This window comes from Borostomias antarcticus, assembly GCF_949987555.1.
Source record: "Borostomias antarcticus genome assembly, chromosome: 10".
Taxonomy (NCBI): domain Eukaryota; kingdom Metazoa; phylum Chordata; class Actinopteri; order Stomiiformes; family Stomiidae; genus Borostomias; species Borostomias antarcticus.
Window position 1 is genome coordinate 8,699,975 of NC_140243.1, and position 20,043 is coordinate 8,720,017.

Consider the following 20,043-nt stretch of genomic DNA (forward strand, 5'->3'; position numbering starts at 1 on the left):
ATAAGTGTCTAAAAGTGTCCGGGTTACTGTAGAGATGGAACATGGTAGGATTGACATAGGAATGTTTGTACTGAGGTTGTTAAATTAGATATGTATTTTACTATCAAGTCCACTATTCCATCATGGCGTGCTATGTACATTCCTTTGTAAGCATAACAGCCATTCAAGATGTGACATTGACTCGGTGACCTGTTTTCCCTGAAGATTTAGTCCAGTCCAGTGTTGTTGTTGTAGATCCATGGTTCGCCTGGCTCCTGCAGGTGTTAGTAGGTGACTGTGTCCACCATATGAGGCTGTTGCCTTGACATGCATGTGGGGGTCAGTTATAATGTCCTCTGAGACCCTCACAGTCCAAGAGTCAGACCACTCCAGGGACACTCCTGTGCGGACGCAGAGATCATTCAGATCTGGCCAATCTGACCAGACCCCAAAACCAGCAGAGCAGGTGTCCAGTTTCCCGTTGGGTTTCCTCCTGAATCAGTTCAGCTTGTAGGAAAGAGAGAGGATTTCCAAGAGGATGTGTAGGCTATAGATAGATAGTGAATGGGAGGGGCTGATGATGATGTAATTTTGGGCGGGTTATCGGTATATCGGTTTGTGTTTCTGGACCACTCCTTGAATCTCTTTGTTCCAGTTCTCACAAGGTTAGACATACCTGTAAACTTACAATTACAATTACTTAAATGCATTTGGTCTCTGGAATATTTGTTCAAAGATTGACCTGAAACCATCAATCTAGAACTAGACTTTTGAGGTCAAGAAATAATCCTTAACAAGCTCTGAAAATGTCAGGTTTTGTTTTTATGTTTTTGACGACGTATCCCAGATCTAAAAAGGCAGAGGTTTTTATGAGAAAGAAGCCCATTTGACTTTTGAGTCCTATGCATGGACATTATTTAGGTAAGAGTTATACTGCAATGTTCTCCATCCATGGGTGTACAGAGGGAGTTTGCTTCTCTTCTCGTCAGAATGGAAGATGTGAGTAACGGCCCTCTACACTGTTGTTTCTATCTTCACTGCAGGAAACACCTGAGTGGCTTAGAGAGCAGGCAAGGTGCAGCTCTGACACTGTTGCCGCGGTCTCAACCCCAAAGATGGTCTGGCTGCCTCAGATTATTATCAGAGAGCTGGAAGCGATGTTTGGGTTGCGTGGTTTCCCAATCAGTTGCATCATCCTACCAGAGCGCCATGTCTCACCCGCTACTTCAAACGTCTCCACGTCTCAAAACATGGAAGTCGTGACAATTAAAATGGAACTCGTTGACATGTCAATTTAACAGGTAAGTGGATAAAGGAAAAGTTCTGTGATTGGCATGAAGCAGGAGTCTCTGGACTGGCAGATGGGATTTCTCTTGTGTGTGATACTGTACATGTATGTTTCCTTCACACACACATACTGTATAGCTTGTTCTCTGATTATGGAGCTCTGCTTACAGTACAGTAATTAGTATACTGATAAATGGCATAACAGGGTAGGCAACAGTACATGGTTATGTTAATCATGTACAATGGGTACAAAAACATTTTCAATAAAAAAAAGTGACTATGGGAAAATTGCTGAACCTGTGTATCACAGTGGTGTTTTGAAACAGGGAGGTCATGCTGTTGTTGCTGTTTTGACACTTTTAATTCTTATGATTTATGATGGCAGCTGCAGAAATCTAAATCGGTCTCTGCTATTACCTCTCCATTCATCACCTGGATATCAACACAAACAGTGCTGCCACAGTATGTATGTGTGTGTGTGTGTGTGTGTGTGTGTGTGTGTGTGTGTGTGTGTGTGTGTGTGTGTGTGTGTGTGTGTGTGTGTGTGCGTGTGTGTGTGTGTGTGTGTGTGTGTGTGTGTGTGTAAACACACCGAGAGGGGTGGTGTGGAGCAGAGATAACCAACAGAGGATTGAAACTGTGGATAGTGTATTTAACATATTGTATGCAAAGCCCTGCGTGATGAGCTTCTGTGGATGTGTGTGCAAACGTTAGATTAGATGCTACATGCTTTCATACTGCATCCTGTGCATCGATGAATCTGAAGCACTTTGTGAGGTGAACTCTAGGGTTAGGCCAGGACACCTCGAGCCCACAAGCTACCCACTGTACAGGACTCATTAACCTTTATTTATACAAACTAATTAAGAAAAATGGCTTATGCACAATCACAACCTACAGTATTTAAAAAATAAAAAAGGGGGCAAAATACTATCTATATACAAAATTCATTCAACAGATTCATGCTGCCTACACAGTAACCAAAATATTCAGCAGTTGGTTTTGCTCAACAGGCACCCTGACTTCTCTTTGACCTCAATCAAAGAACATAAATACTAACTTTTGACTTTTGACATGGTCACCATCATGCACTGACACCTGTTTTGTCCACCAAGGACATGTTCTTCTCATAATTCTCAGTAGAACTCTGAATAACCTTTAGTTTAGCCCAGTCTTAAGAAAAATCATGGTCTGTACTGTCCTGAGGCCATTTTAGATATTTATTCGATATATTTAACCGTGCCTATGTTCTAGCTATTTAACCATGACTATGTTGGTTAATCTCTACCACACCTAAATCTTAGCCCACAGCGACGACGGTCTCAAACATGGTAAAGAAAGCCACAGCATGAAGGAAGGTGCCACCAGCCAGACGCACAAGACAGACAAATCAGACCTGCAGCTGTCAGTATACAGACATCGACACACACGTTTGAGAAAACATGTATATTTCCTCTGACCTGTGACATTCTCCACCGCCATGTCACCGAAAACAAATCTCCAGTCACTCAGATATACATGAATGCGCCTCCGAAGCAGCAGCAATCTAAGATCTAAAGCCCCCAGACATCTGGGGAGTGTGTGTCTGCAGAGCCTGTGCTGTCCTCCAGCCCCTCTCCTAAGCCCTTGGCATCACGGTCTGGGAAGTTTACGAAGCTCAAGAGCTGGAAGCGCAAACATGGTTCATCCTTCCTGCAGCCATTTTATTGTCCAGATTAAGAATTCACGACCTCTTCACATGTGTGTCCGTGTGTGTGTCCGTGTGTGTGTGTGTGTGTGTGTGTGTGTGTGTGTGTGTGTGTGTGTGTGTGTGTGATGAAAGATGAATGAATGAGAGAGAGAGAGATTTCAGCACAAGTAAGTACCATGGAGAGAGTTTTATCTGGGACTGGTCATTCTGGAGAACTACGCACCATGTGCCACTGATGTGGTGAGTGATCTATGCTGCTTGGTAATGTGTCACTCTTTTATACATTTTGGGGGTATCGATTCCATTTCCATTAGGGGTAAAGAAATATTTCATTCAGGAACATTCACGTCAGAGGTTGGTTACCATTTATTGCCACAAATGGAATAGTTAAGTTAAGGCACTGATGGCTCCGCTCTAAATGGCTCTCTGGATTAGCCAAGCAGCATTCCAATCTAAAACAGGGAGCAAGCTACAGTACAAACCCACATCCGAATCATGGGGTGGGTCCATGAGCTGCCCAAACATGGCCGGCCATTTACCTCCATTAATGAGGTGCGTAATGAGGTGAACACCATAAAGCATAAAGCTCTCGACCTAATGAATGCAGCAATACCAACATGTCCTGCTCCAAGAAATGCATACATGGGCGGAGTGGTATGATGGTGTCGATGTGTTTCATTACTAGTTTCTCTATGCACTTCATGTTGCTGCCTATTCTCCCCACCTGTGGTCTGTCCGTGAGGAAGTACAGGGTCCAGTTGCATAAGGAGCTGCTTAGGCCTACACCTCTCAGTTTCGGGACCAGGTTAATGGGTAGTATGGTGTTGAAGAGAGAAATGTAGGCCATGAATATCATGTGTTTTTCTTGTCCAGGTGCTCCAGCGCGAAGTGTAGGGCCAGTGAGATGGCATCATCCACAGACCTGTTGGCTCTGTAAGCAAACTGGTGTGGGTCTAGTGAGTCTGGTATGATGGTGTCAATGTGTTTCATCACTAGTTTCTCCATCCACTTCATGACCACTGGACCACAGGTACGTTACCTTGTTTTTTTGAGTACTGGTGTTATTGTAGTCATCTTGAAGCACATGGGGTCGACCTGCTGTAACAGTGATGCATTGAAGATGTCCATGAAGACAGGAGCCAGCTGTGTGGCACACATTTTGGTGACTCAGGGTGGTATGCCGTTGGGACCAGCAGCTTTGCGGACATTCACCCTCCTGAAGGACTCGCGCACCTCAGTCTCAGATAGTTACAAAACCATGTTTTCAGGTTCCCTGAGGTCCTTGGCTGGTGGGCTCTTGTTCAGTGCATCGAACCTTGCATAGAAGGTGTTGAGCTTGTCTGGGAACTCTGTCAGCTGCTGCGATGTCTGCGGGCCTTACTTTGTTTGTAGTTTGGTCTGTGATGGTGATGGTCTGTATAGTAGGCCCTGCCACAAGATCCTGGTATCCGTGCCACTGTACTGGTTTTCCAGTCTGTCCCTGTAGTTCTTTCTACAGGGACAGTTCTGTGCCGCCTGACTGGTGAGCAGTCCTCCCCTTCATTTTTGTCCTGATGTCTTTATTCATCCATCATGTCCTGGTGGGGATGCAGCTGTTAATGCAGTCCCTGACATGGTTGATGGCAGATCGTGCCTATCCGTTCAGGTCTGGGGTGGATGTTTTGTAGTAATCTCAGTCAGAATTGTCCATGCTTACTTGCAGTCTACCCTGGTTCTCCTCAGACCAGATTTGGCTAGTTCTGAGGGTGAGCAGAGCCATCTTCAGGCTCTGCTTGTAGGCTGGAAACAGTGGCACAGAGGCGTGGTCTGAACTCCCGAAAGCCGGACGCGAACATGCGTGATATGTCCCCTTGATGGTGGTGCAGCAGTGGTCCAGTGTTTTGGTCTTCCTGGTTGCACAGGACACATGCTGAAAGTACTTTGATAAAAAATGTTGAGGTTACAGTAGTTGAAGTCTCCAGCTATGATAGACACAGTCTCTGGGTAGAGGGACTCGTAATTGGCTATCACTCCCAAAGTTCACATAGCGCAGCTTCCCCATCTGCTCATGGGTGGATGTTTACAGCGGTGACTCCAGCTGTGAACTCCCTCGGTGCATAGAATGGCCTGCATTTGATGATACGTGCTCCAGGTCTTTCGAGCATGAGCTAGACAAAGTCTGTAAATCCCTGCTCCAATCAGTTTATCATGAGGCACACGCCCCCTCCTTGTGTTGTCCCCGTGGCGGCATGGTCCTGTCCTGCCTGTGTAGGCTGAAACCGTCTGGGCAGGTCTTGTCAGGAATGTTCTCATTAAACGACGTTTCTCTCAAACACAAGGCAGAAATGTCTCTGTACTCACGTCCAGAAAGGCAACACTTTAGTTCTTCCATTTTGTTGTTAAGGGAGAATGCTCTTTTTTGATAACCTGGACCTTATTTACGGCATATTATAAGACGTTTGACTCACCGAGATAACTTTGGTGTAATTCGGAGGCCTGTAGAAGAAATTTAAAATCCAGCGTGAGCAAGTATATCCATGTAATGGCGGCAGACGGGGCACCGAGAATGCAGCTTCTAAAAAAATTATTTTCTGCCGCAAAACGGTTGTTTTCATCAATCTATTTTTATGAATCGCTAGTTGTGCTTCCATAGAGCGAGGGCTTGTTGTGGTTTTCACATGCCTCTGTAATATGATCTTTAGAAACGTCTTTAGAAACAAATAAAGCTTCCCCACTTGCCGCATGTCCTCCCCTCTCTCTCTCTCCCACATTTCCTGTCTCTCTCAACTGTCCTATAACATTAAAGCTGAAAATCCCTAAAAAATATCTTAAAAAGGAAATACTGGAACAGCAATGACCTGTGTCAGTGTCCCATGTGCAAAATTACATTTGACAGGAGACCAGATCTCTTTATCAATGCCTTTATTACTGAGATGGCCACCCGGTTCACAAAATCAGTTCAAGCTACAGGTTCAGACCAATGCCCAAACCTGGAGAAGTATTGTGTGACATCTGCACTGGGACAAAGATACAATACAGGCCTACGTCCTGAATATGTCCTGCTTGGCGTGTCTGACCTCCTTCTGTGAAACTCACCTGGAGCCTCATAGAACCTATAGAGAACCTGGAGAACAGGATGTGTAAGACACATGAGAGACTCCTAGAGCTGTTCTGTACGACTGTGCAGACATATGTGTCAGTTCTGCACTGAGACAGACCACAAGACCCAGGTGGACGTGACTCTGGACCCTGACACAACACACCCCAGTCTCATTCTGTCTGAGTGAGACATGGAGACAGAAAGAAGAAGGAGAGGTTTAGATGAGTTTACAATGTCCTGGGAAAGCAGGGCTTCTCCTCAGGGAGGTTTGCTATGTTGTGCAGGTTGAGGGGATAAATTGACTGGGTTATAGGAGTGGCCAAGAGAGTCCATGGGCAGGAAGACGAGTACCCACATGGAGCCCTTTAGACAGAGTCAGGGCCATACACCTGATGGGTTTAGATGAGTAGACCCAGATGGTAGGGGTGCTTGTGGATAATTATGAGGTGGGTCAGGTCTCCTTCTATGATGTGGAGGCCAGGTCTCATATCTACTCTTAGACTGGCTGCACCTTCACTGAGAAACTCCACCCATTCTCCAGCCTTTGTCATAATGGTGTGATAAAGGTACAACCTCTGCCCCCCTGACAAACCCATAACAACAGAGTGCAGAAGGAGAGGAGGGTCCTCCTAAATAATTTGATGACAAAATTAAAACAAAAACTAAACACACCTTATACTGTTTGTATATGTGGCCAATTCAATAACAAACAAATTATCTGACTAATTTTAGCAATAATTAAAGTTTGATTTTGTCTTAACTGCATTAGTACAGTAAGCTACTGCACAGAGGAGTTTTTCAAGTGATGTCAACAGCGCCCCCTTGTCTAAACACTCAGGCAGGCCACTGTACTAGTTAGGCGGGTGCCTCTCAAAACCAGACTAGATCTATGTGCATTCTAAGGACTAGATGGACACATTGTAAAAATGCCAGTTGATGGATATTCTCTGTTACATTCAGATTGAAATGAGACCTTTTTCCTCCAATCAGAACTCACAATGATGCTTAGAGCAGGGAACTCGGACAGCGAGCGCTCGATTGTACTGTTGTTATACTGAGCTGTGTTCTTCCATAGTGTTTTTGTTCAGCGCAGCCTCTATATGTACTCTAAAGGCTGTGTCTCCTTCTCTCCCTGCGAAGTCCCCACCTCCCGGCGGCAGGTGACACCAAGTCAGTGTCCGGTAGCATTGGCCTCACCCTCCATCTCCTAAAACCCTGAGTAGATTAAAAAAAAAAGTGCTTACTTTCTTGCGCAGGGCCTGATTTGACACTATAATCACGTTAGGTGGATCTCCGACAGCTGTGGCAGCCCCTCCGATGTTGGTGAAGATTACTTCTGCAATCAGGACATGTCTGGGGTCCAGATTAAGCACCTCGCACAGCCTGTCCAATCAGAGAGAGAGAGAGAGAGAGAGAGAGAGAGAGAAGTCCTTTAACTCTGATTAGATTGAGAAAAATTGTTTATTTATTTATTGCAACTTGATTTGAAAGCACTCAGGCTACCTTAAGAGTCCCGAGTCAGACAGACAGTTGCAGGTGTACTCAAACATGTCTGTCTGGCTACTGCTGTGGCTCCACAGGCCATTATTGGCCAAAAGTCCAAGGGGGCAACCAGGCTGTTAAAGTCTCTGTTTGACTTTCCCAGAGGGAAAGTTTGAAGGAGGAACAATGCTCCATTGCCCTGACAGCAGTGAACATGTTCAGGCACAGGAGAAGAGCACGAAGAGAAACACCAAGACAAAGGAACGCACATGAACATATCGCGAAAGAGGAATCTGCAAAGGTGTTTGCTGCTATTAACAGGTGAAAGAATAGCTAGGATTATCTAAGAGGATTAGATAATAATAGTTTAATAATAATACACTTTATTTGTATAGCATCTTTCATACATAAATGCAGTTCAAAAGTGTTTTACAACAAAGAAATTACATGCATAGAGTGCTTCCCATTAAAATGGAAATTAAGATGGAAGATAATACTAGAAATGGCGCTCCGAGAGCACAGACCTCTGCCCCCGAATCCATTTTGTGGATCTGTGCACACTAAAATGGAATGGATTCTATATTGGCCCATGCTAAATCCCTCCACCAAGTTACATGAAAAGCAATCTGGTAGTTTTTGCATAATCCTGGTTCAAACAAAGAATGGAGTTCATTGGACGGCTGTTTTTGGGCAGCCTGTGGACCTGACCCGTGGTTCGGATCTGCTCCAAGATTTAATGGGTTCTAAGTTGGATCATGTTACACCCTTTCACCAAGCTTCGTGAAAATCGGTCCAGTAGTTTTTGCGTAATCCTGCTAACAGACGCACAAACACACGCACAAACGCAAGCACAAACGCATGCCACCAAAAACATTACCTCTCACCCTGCACTGTCTCTTGGGCAGAGGTAACAAACAAACAAACACATCCCACTGAAAACATTACCTCTCTGCTCTCGCCCTGCGCTGTCGCTGGGGTGGAGGTAATGAAGTGCGTGGAATCATAAGATGGAAAATAAAAAAAACTAAAACCCACGCCTAATTAATGATAGATTTGTTAGTAATATATTTCTCTATTCCCTGAATAGTTTTTCCCATCCCCCAAACAGTTTTTCCTTTTCCCAAAATAGTTTTTCTATTCAAAAAACTATTTTCTCCAGATAAGTTGATTCCTGAGACAGGTGTGAGAAAGTTATACAATAAAGAAATCAAGTAAAATACTAGTTAAAGGATAAAGTGAAGAGATATGTTTTTATCCTTCTTCTAAAACTATTTAGTGAGCTAGTGTTATGATTTAATTTGATTTAGCTCCCCTGCATTTTAATCATCTCATAATATTGTAATCATAATCATCATATGGTATGATTGTTTTAGACAGCCACAACACCAAAATGTTGCAACAGAGATCTGCTCAAGAGTAATACCAGATGTGACCACTAGATGTAGCAATAATAAACTGCTCAATAGTAATATCAGATGTGACCACTAGATGTAGCCATAGGAAACTGATCTGTCAAAAGTTGAGTTATCTACTGCTGAGGCTAGCAGTTTACGGCTGCTGGAATAGTCTACACTCTCCACTGACCGCTTAAATTCCCCATATTTGGGCATAGGCCGGTGCTGAGTCGGTATATTGGACGCCATTGGATTCGTGCCAAGTTAGGGGTGGGTTTTGGAAAATGGGTTGTGGCCAAGATAGAGGCGGGGATTACGGTAGGCTATATAAGACAGTGCACAGATGACAGAGTTGTTGTATCGTCGAGGGGCCCCTGAGGACCAACCGGTTTTTGATGCTGTTTTCATTGAAGGAGCAATAAAAACCTACTACAACGGACTCTGTTTTCTTCAAGTGCCTTTTTTAGTTGGACTCTAAATTATGTTAACTTCTGATGGAGAACTTAGATATTTTTTACACAACACTAGCAACATTTTAAAATAAGTAAGTGCAAAAGGAGCTAGTTAAAGGCTAAAGTGAAGAGATAGGTTTTTAGCTTTCTTTTAAAAAATATCTAGCGAGCTGGCTTCCCTGAAATCTACTGTAGCTAGTGGGTTCAATAGCTTTGGAGCATAACTGACAACGGCTGCACTCCCGATTTTCTTTTGACTGTTGTTAGCCTATGCGTAATGTATATGTTTTAACTGTACGCTGTCCCTTTTAAATAAATAAATGAAATAAAACCTCTAATAAACCAGCAGCAGATTATCGCAGTTTTTTGGGAGGCCAGTGAAAAGTGCATTAATTGAGTCGGCTTGAAATAAGGGCATGAATCGGTTTTTCAGCATCGTTTTTATTTATAAATGGTCATACTTTAGCTATATTTCTAAGGTGGAAAATTATGTTTTCGTCACCTTGTTAATATGGGACTTGATGCAAGACTTGTAACCTCAGGTTACAAGATGTCAGAATGTCATCGTATCTAGGATGTCAGTTTCCCCAGAATATTAAACAGCATTTCTCTTTTTGTTTTATGGACGATCAGTAGGATTTCTGTTTTGTCCTCATTTAGCTTTTAAGAAGTTATTGCTCATCCATTTATTTAATGCTAGAAGACAGGTAGTAATGGGGTTTATAGCTGCAGCATAATTTGGTTCAACAGAGATGTACAGTTGTGTATCATCCGCATAACTATGAAAACATACATTGTGCTCTCTAATGATATCCCCAAGTGGCAGCATGTACAGTGAGAATAGTAATGGACCAAGGCAGCCCCCTTGTGCAACCCCAAAGCAGGTGTCAATGTTTCATGTTTCTCAGACACATGATCTCCAAGCCTGACGTAGAACTTTCTCCCTTTGATGTATGTTCTGAACTCTTTCAAGACGATTGATTAGAATGTCATAGTTGATCGTATCAAATGCTGCTGTTGAAGGGGGGGGGGGTCCTGTGCATCGCTTCTTTCACCAAAGGCACTGGGGTTTTCTCAGAGGAGAGAACCCTGAGGATTCCTTTCAGAGGAGATTATATTTTCAAACATGGCAGCTAATTTAACGTATAAAGAACATTTAATGCTGTGCACAGTTTTCATCATATTCTGCAAATTGGACTAATGAGAGAGAAAAAAAATATGAAGATAGACTGTGCTGTGATCCTGCAGTACTGTATAGCTAAATTGGTTTGTTTGTCTCCAACTAAATGCCACATACCACAAAGACTGCCATGTACCACAGAGAGCTCTGGCCCCAAGGTCAGAGCTCTACTGTATCTGTTCTGAACCTTGGCTGCTGATGCTCTTCTAAGCAGCCATACAGTTCTTAAACACGAGTCCCTCATCTCAACTGTGCTCTTCTCAACTGTGCATAAGGAACAGCACATTGATGAATAGACAAGTAGGAGACAAATTTCACTTGTTTGACCCACATAACACATGACAATAAAGTTGTATTGCATATTGTATTGTGGCATACCTACCTTATGGTGACAGGGGTGAAGAGCATCATGGTGGTAACATTGTCCAGGAAGGCAGACAGAATCGCTGCGATGAGGCAGAGGATTGTGATCATGGGCCACACCCTTCCTCTGGACATCTGGTAGGCCTGCAGGGACAAATACACACACGCATGCACGCACGCACACACACACACACACACACACACACACACACACACACACACACACACACACACACACACACACACACACAAGTCCCAGACAACATAGCTGAGAAACTGATGTAAAAACCATTCTCTCTGTACTGTATGTGACAGATGATGAAAGCTAAGGCAGACAAAGGATTCTGTCGCAGGGGTTATTGAGACTGAGATGTTGTTCAGATACAGTATGTCAGGGTTGTTTTCTAGGATTAAAGTATTTAGACTTAAATACAGTAGTAAAACATAATTTTGTCCCATTGAAGGAAAAATCAAAAGCTTCAATCTAAACCACCAAAGGGAATACATTGATTAAGTCTCATGACCTAAAGTTAATGAGTTTAATTAAGCTTTAATGCTGCCATGAAAAATAATGAGTGAATACCGGAGTTTGGTTTTAACATCTGTACATACTGAATGAGTATTTATGGAGCCTGCAGTCCAGAGCCCTGCTCTGGAACACCTGGCTGGGATGACGCTGTGCTTTAGAACTCCTCCTATGGCCATAAATCATCCCTGGATCATTACTGGTGGGTCCTAGGCCTCTGGAAAATACTCTCTCTCTCTCTCTCTCTCTCTCTCTCTCTCTCTCTCTCTCTCTGTCTTGATTATAACTCTAACAAACAGACCACACCCGATGTCCATGGCAACCACTATCAGAGGACCCAGAGCACAGCTTCAATACAGCACGGGGAAATTTGCTAGGCTGGAGGTGGAGGATGTGTAGTCATCCTTTGCCTTCTCTCCCTCACCCCCCCCCCCCCCTCTCTCTCTCTCTCTTTCCCCTTTCCTCTCCCCCCTGTCTCAGGAGTGGCTGGGGGGGTGTTCACCCTTTGAATGTAAAAGCACAGTGTCAGAGGCAGCAGGCTGTCTGTCTGAGAGAGATATTTTAATTTGAGGTGGCCGCCCTTGTCCTAGAGCCACTTAAAATTCATGAGCCCCCATGAACCCTGTGTCCCCCCTGGTCTGGGAGCTACTGTAACTGAAGGACACTTTCCTCTGCACTCCCTCTCTCCTTCCCTCACACCCGTAATAGTGATTAAAAGAGGTGAAAATCACTATTACTCTGGCCATGTTGAGAGCTGCAGCTATGCGAAAGGAGAGTTAGTCGGTTCTGTAAGAGCTGGCATGCGAGATCGGCTTTACAAGGTTTTGGTGAGTGTAAACGGGTGTAATGTCAGCCAGCTAATATTAGCTAACTTTTTTTTATTATTTTATTAAACCTTTATTTTACCAGGGAGTTCCTTTGAGAACAAGTCTCTTTTTCCAATGAGCTCTGGCCAAGAAAGCCGCAATAAAAGTTACACCAGATTAAACAAGGTTAAAACAACACATAACATACAAAGCCAATACAGTGACTCAACCAAAATAAATACAATTAATAAGTACAGAAAGAAGAAAGAAAAGAACACTAAATACAATACACACCATCAGAATGCAAAAACATAATTTTGGAAACAGGTACAGGTAACTTGTGAGTTAACCGAGTAAAATGTATGTTTTAAATTGACAAACATCATATGTGATGTCATGGTACAATTCAATCGGGATCAAGAAATTATTTTTCTCATGCTGTCCACAACCACTTATATTTTTTCCAATTTAAGGTCCCATAGAGGTTTTCTCTTCCTGCTTGCGCTTCTCTCGTAAGTTTTGAAGGCCATTGTTTAATTTTGTTTTATTCAGGTGATGATTTTGTGATTTCTATCAGGTAGTCCTGCATTGTCTCTGACATCTAACTCACCTTGACGGCACAGTAGTCAAAAAATCCAGTATCAGAAAAGATGGCCACCAGAATCATCTACATGGAAGAGAAGGACTATTCATTATGAAGAATGAGAACAGTTCAGCAAATCTCTGCCATGGCACACTTAGGAACAGTTTATAATCCATTTATAGATATTAGGTGCCTGTCACAAGTAAAATGACTATAACCTTTGTGTGAAAGTTATATGGACCAACAGGGCTGTGAGTCATGAATAGAAACATGTCCCTGACAGGCTCTGAGAAGCTTTACACGACTGAGCCGTGACCCCACTGCTTTGGAGAGCTCATCCTCTTCTCTTCCACACGGCTAACCCCTCCCCTGTGAGTCAACTTTCACAGGGTTTCTGTATTCCCCTCTCCCTTTCTGCCTCGGACACTCTAATTACTACAATTTATGACAAGATGCCAAACAGCATCGTAAGTGAGATCTGACAGGTCTACAAATAACAGTTATGCAACTGTCTGCCAGGTCTGCCGAGTGTCACAGGCAATTCCTAAATTGAAACACTCTCAGGGCCAAGGTGCACTGTCACATAAAAAGGATGAAATATGAAAGATGAATGGAATATAAGACGACGTATCGTGATGATTCATGCACAAGGAGATAATATGAATATTTCAGTACATGTTAAGGTTAACAACATTCTAAAAATACATCGCTTTTTGAGATAGATGTTGCTTAGAAGTGAAGATACTGTACATATTGTGTGGTATAGCAAGACCCGCCTACAGTCTATTCAACACATTTTTCAATGTGATTACAAAGAAAAAAGCTTGACTACAGCGTTCCACCAACCCTAGTGAAACATTGTTCTGTCTATTGTATTGCAGATTCTTTTGTGTTACCTACTTTGTCATAAGTGTGGCATTCTGCCACTGTGCCATTCTGCCCATCATCTATTGCTTGTCAAACGCTGTTCTCTTTAATTTGTTCTCTTTAATTTGTGGCGTATTCAGTCATATTTCATGATAACTTAGTCTCACAAAGTCTCTCTGCTACTTTACATCAGACTTGATTAGATATGTTTGTTTCCATGGAGACAGGCAGGATCACTAAAGACTGGCTACAGCCATAGAAACTGGATTCTGTCTGCGGCTACAGCAGGGAGAGGATGTGGACATGGAAGGATACAATCGTATAGTGGAAAGGCCACGATATGGAGCTTTGAAATGTAAAAGAAACACATGTACTGTACATCTCATTATATCACCTCAAGTATCAGTGAAGCTTATTTTAGCTTCTTTCTGCACTGTATCACCCCGAGGACTCCTAATGACAACAGCTGAAGTGAAGCCCGGTTGCGAATGGTGGGCAGCTGGTCAGTGGGTTTGATTCCAGAACACAGCAGGTGTCGGTCACTCACCATGCCAAACAGGAGCGCCAGGGTCTCATAGTCGATCCACTCCACCACTGTCTTCAGGCTGGGCCTCTGGGGGGATTCAGGGCCACGGAGAGGAGGACAAGTAAGTAACAACACAAAACCTCTGTCCACTGGGAGACATCACACTCTCACTTAAGCAATAAACCACGAGAGGCCGTGTGTTATAGTGATTTTATAACAGCTAGGGGGCGTTGTTAGGCACGACACGAAGCAGAGTGCCTAAAATCCCCCTAGCTGTTATAAAATCACTAAAACACACGGCCTCTCGTGGTTTATTGCTTTTATACAACGGTTACTACATCTATTAGTGTAAAATAAACACACAGCAATGTAAAATATTAAGATTTATTTAAAACGAAGCATCATTCCCTCAATTCCGCCGAGCAAAATAGTTCCCCTAACAAAAGGGTTGCCAAGCAACAACAACAACTACAATGCATTAGATCAAATGGGAGGTGCATTAATACTGAAAATGGAATGATATGCGGTCCCAGGTGTGTGTTACAAAGTATTTTAACACGGCTTCCAGCCAATCAGAATCAAGAACCAGAACTAACCGTTGTATAAAGCTGTATGAACAACATACTACACACATACTACACATGCTTTGTGGTGTGAGGCTTATACTATACCGGGGTCAGTTTTAAGTATTGATACTTCACACATACAGTTGTGTGCAGCTCACTACAGCAGCTGAAAGTCATACTGTAAGCGATCCAGGAGGGCGGCTTACATCTCCGATGATGGCCAAAGAGGCTAACGCAGCTAGGGAGCCCAGCATGGCAGCCAAAGTACGGTGGACAATCTGAAAAACAAAAACACATACGGGTTGACCTTGCCTGTAGAGGAAGGAATAAATATCTTGCTCTAATTGAGTATAGTGGTGGATCTCATGTTCTCAGATGGGGGAGGCTTAGTTCATTTAGCATGGAGCGGATGACAAGGATCATTCAATCAACATGAGTACGGCGGTGAAAAAAAGAATGGATACACTAGAACTGGCAAATTTAACAATTAATTCTCTCTAAATTTCTCTCGCCCGCTGTCTTTATCTCTCTCAATTTAATTCAACTTATTCATTCATTCTCTCTCACACACACGCACGCATTAAGAGACATAGCTAATCATTACGTGGAGGCCATGCAGAGAGAGTGAGGGTGGATACTCAGTCCTGAAGGCAGGTGAATGAAAACAGCCTCTTTATCCCTAATCATGTGTCAGTCTTGTCATCACTGCATTCTGCTCAACTAGGGGACAGTTGTGATTAGAGGGTTGTGTTGCTGGGACTGAGACTCCAGGATTAGACAGACAGGTTACACACACACACACACACACACACACACATTTCATCGATAAAAAACATATGCTCCGTACTTCCTGGATTTGCATGGAGATTGAGACTGTGATTTCATCTCATCATGTTTGTTGGTTTGTATGCTTAAAGCTACACTTTTACTCAAGTAAAAAAATGTCTCCATGCTTTGGTCCCAAACATTATAGTCAGGATATCTGACAAAAACTACAGCCTGAGATTAAAACTGACAGTTACGCATTGGCCCTTTTTCCTTGCGTGAAGTAAACAGGAGCGTGCCTATACAGTACGAGGAAAAGAGGGTTCTGGAAAAGATATTGCAGACAATTTATTTCCCTGGGTTCTTTGGAGCCGCTCTGATCCAGCGGGATTTCCCACCACAGTCATGTAGTATGATGCATCCATTATTAAAAATGGAGGACTAGGATAAGTGTGTGTGGGGGGTCAGGGTGTATGTGTGATTGTTTGTGTGTGTGTGTGTGTGTGTGTGTGTGTGTGTGTGTGTGTGTGTGTGTGTGTGTGTGTGTAATCATTCAGTAAAGCCTCGCTGCTTCCCAGACATCTTTATTTCATCGCAATACATGTCAGGAAAGTAGGTCACCCTGCATAGACCACTTAGAACCAGGGGCACTTGTCATTGGTGAGCAGGTGAGGAAGGCAGGTGGGCGTGCTCGGTAAGGATCTCGGATTAGGGGCTTTGACCTTTACCTTAATATCAAACCAGATGTATAGGGCTACTGGGGGATATACAGAAGGAACTCTCAGACTCTGCCAAGTCCTATGCATGACAGTTATTGCATTTCACCAGAGTATTGTCTGTGGCAAGGTCCTCACGATGCGATACAGGGGTCACCATACGATACGTATCATGATACACTGCGATATGATACGATACAATACATACAGTACTGTAATACATTGCGATATTCTACATAATGTACTGAATTTTTTAAGATACAGCTGAAATCTATCTATCTATAATCTATTCCCTGTCTCTCTGTGTTTCAAAATTGAAATCAATACAGTATCTCGGAAAAAAAATATTGTGATGTACTGTATTGCTGTATCGATTTTATTGCACAACCCTATTCACAATCAACTCTCTCTGCAATGCAATACTGCAGAAGCACAAAGTAACCTGAAGTGAGAATAGCCGACTTCAAAGACAAGCATGGAGAGGAGAGGAGTGTCTGAGAGAGTGGAGGTAGAGAGGCAGCACAGGGTGTGAGGTATGAGTGTGAAGAGCAAAGAGTCCAGAAGGTAATCCAGTCCGTGACCACACTGCATTGTGGTCGACAGTTGGGACATAATTCATCCCGGACCTGCTCTCTCTATTTGCCCTTTAAAATAAAGGCCGTGCAGACGAGAGCGCTGTGTTGAACTCATCATTGCCTCTCAGAATTCTTCGCCACTTCACTGGTTTTTAGACATTTGTGCTAATTTATTAAAAATCGAAATGTAAAATATCATATGTACACACGTGTGTACACCCTTTGTTATGACACCCAAAAGTGAGCTGAGGAGCATTTTGTTTCCACTGATACTGCTTGAGATGTTTCTACAACTTAAGTGGAGTCCACCTGTGGTAAATTCAATTGATAGGACATGATTGGGGATTGCCAACACCTGCCTATATAAGGTCTCACAATTGACCTCAGATGTCAGAACAAACTCCAAGTCATGTGGACAAAGGAATTATCTGCAGACCTCAGAAACAGGATTGTATCAAACAGCATAGATCTGGAGAAGGGTACGGAAAAATGTGTGCAGCTTTACAGGTCCGAAAGAACACAGTGACTACTGTACCATCATTCAGAAATGGAAGAAGTTTGGAACCTTTGGACCTGGCCGTCCGGTGAAACTGAGCATTCAGGGAAGATGGGCCTTTGCCAGGGAGGTGAGCAGGAACCTGAGGGTCACTCTGACAGAGCTCCAGCGTATCCTTGTGGAGATGGGAGAACTTTTCAGAAAAGCAAACATCCAGGCAGCACTCCACCAATCATGCCTTGATGGTAGAGTGGTCAGATGGAAACCACTCCTTAGTAAAAGGCGCATGACGGCCTGGTACATGACGGAAAGGTCTATTTGGTTGCACGGCTACAAAGCTAAGAGCCTCTGTCAACACTGTCTGTGCAATCACGTCTAGTATTGAAAGTGCCTTTTATTTTTCAATACGGGACAATCCCGTATTAACGGCAATGACTTGCCTACATTACCATTGCAAACGTGGCATTGCATAATGTAAACAAACCAGACATGTTATGTTTAGATAAGTTAGGGTTCAAATAATTCTGTTATCAATTTGTATGCAGCAAGTGCACAGTGGGCCAAATGCATGATCATCAGTTCAGGAGGTTGAAGAACCAGCCATCAGGATAATCAGATCTGACTTAAGATGTACTGTATGCTTTTTTATTTTATATCGTGCAAAAAAAATTCTGCTCGCTCACATTACATGTCCCCACCAAAGCTTTAATCAGAAATATACCCTTGCAGCATCATGATGTGGGGATGTTTTTCAGCAGCGGTAACAGGGCCTCTAGTCCTGATGGAGGGAAAGATGAATGCAGCTAAGTACAACGAGATCCTTGATGAAAACCTGCTCCAGAGCGCTCTGGAGGTCCAGAGCGCTCAGACTGGGGCAAAGGTTCACCTTCCAACAGGACAACGACCTGAAGAACACAGCCAAGAGAGCGAAGGAGTGGCTTTGGAGAAAGTCGGTGAATGTCCTTGGGTGGATAAATAGAAAAGGATAATCGCACAGAGAGCGCCGGATAATCGCACACTCCCAACAATTTATTTAAGCGACGTTTTGACCCACAGGGTTTTCTTCAGGCAAAATGTCAACATGACGTGTGTGTGCGTGCGTGTGTGTTGAGCCAGTGACATCACATAAATATCACTGTCAACCAATTAAGTAGGTCATGCTAGGGAACAGGAGATGCAGTAAAGCAAGTTAACAAGTAAATTTACAGACATATCACAATCCATAACACACATAACAAGGGCATAGGGGAAAACATGATAATAAGTGGACAATATAATTACATTCTCATATCAAAACACATCAATCATGATCAAATAGGCCACTTGCTACTACAGCTGTAAAAGTGTTGGGAGCTATAATCCAGTGTGCGTTATCTTTTTTTCCATTTATAGATTCACTTTTTTCTCCTGCACCTGGTCTAAAATATAGGTTGGATGTGCACATACCAACTTCACTTTAATGTCCTTCAGTGCCCAGCCAGAGCCCAGACCTGAATCCAATTGAACATCTGTGGAAAGAGCTGAAAATGGCTGTGTACCGACACACCCCATCCAACCTTGACAGAGCTTAAAAGGATATCCAAGAGGAATGGACAAAAATCTCCAGAAACAAGTGTGCGTAGCTCCTTTCCTAAGACGCCTTGAAGCTGTAATCACTGCCAACGGTGCATCAACCAAGTATTCAGCTAAGGGTGTGTACAGATATGTACCCCATAAATAATCTATCTTTGTCAGTAAAAAAATATATATTTTCTAAAAACCTGTTTTCGCTTTGTCATTATTGGCTATTGTGTGTAGATGTTTGAGGCAAAAAATTGACAATGTATTGTAGAATAAGTCTGTAGTGTAATAAAACGTGGAGAAGGTGAAAGGGGTGTGCAGACTTTCTGGCTTGACTGTACCATTTATTACAGCATTTCTTATTTGTATACATTTACATAATGAGTACAATGTTATCTCTGTTTTGTTTGTTATTTAATTAGTTCTCTGCTTTCGCAATATTTACGTACTGAGTATTTCCTACCAATAAAGCTTATTGAATTGACTCAGGCAGCCTCAAAGCACTCCTCTGATGAACTCAACCAGGATAATGGACGAATGAGAACAAGTAACCTTCAGTGCGTATAGCTCAAAAAAAGAGGAATAATTTCATGATAGTCATCTGAACTTCTTACAGCACGGATAGACCTCCCCATGGACCAGAAATAGGCTACAGGCTGTGATGGTTGGGGCGGGGGTGAGAGGGAGACAGAGAAATGACTGTTAATGTGTCGTGCTCCATCAACTACTTAAGAAACAGTTAAAAGGGGCATACATAACATTCTAATAGGTAGAAGATACTTCCTTTTCACCTCAGATTTCAGTTCAGTCCATGGGGTTAAGTCCTCTGAGTGAGGAGGAGACACAGCAGGGAGGAGGGAACTCCTACATCACAGTGGAGCTAGAGGAGCTCCCCCTAGTGGACATCTAAATAACTGCTCTCTGACATCTACCAAGGGCAGAACAAAACTGAGAGCATCTGCTTCTTTGTCTCTGCTGTTATACATTATTCTCCTACTGTCCCTGATGACCAGTAGACCCAAAGACTGTATGGATGTGTAAAGGCAAGTGTCTGCTGGAAGGTGTAAAGCTTAGCCTCTTCACCCCTATAGAGGACAAGCTAGCTAGGGAGGGATAGAGCAGGTCTGTGATGTCATTGCATAGTGCCTGAC

At 43.2% G+C, this 20,043-nt stretch overlaps 1 protein-coding gene across 1 annotated transcript in view; it reads right to left on the reverse strand.

The window, feature by feature from the left end:
• The window catches only part of oca2 (oculocutaneous albinism II), a gene marked incomplete at its 5' end in the record, with an annotated part of 80,208 nt that overhangs the window by 40,564 nt on the left and 19,601 nt on the right, over nucleotides 1–20,043 (reverse strand). Inside the window, 5 exons of the mRNA XM_084444018.1 lie at nucleotides 7,280–7,418; nucleotides 10,926–11,050; nucleotides 12,849–12,905; nucleotides 14,236–14,301; nucleotides 14,987–15,058. Of these exons, the coding sequence (XP_084300144.1) occupies nucleotides 7,280–7,418; nucleotides 10,926–11,050; nucleotides 12,849–12,905; nucleotides 14,236–14,301; nucleotides 14,987–15,058 (459 nt within the window). The remainder of the gene's footprint in view (nucleotides 1–7,279; nucleotides 7,419–10,925; nucleotides 11,051–12,848; nucleotides 12,906–14,235; nucleotides 14,302–14,986; nucleotides 15,059–20,043) is intronic.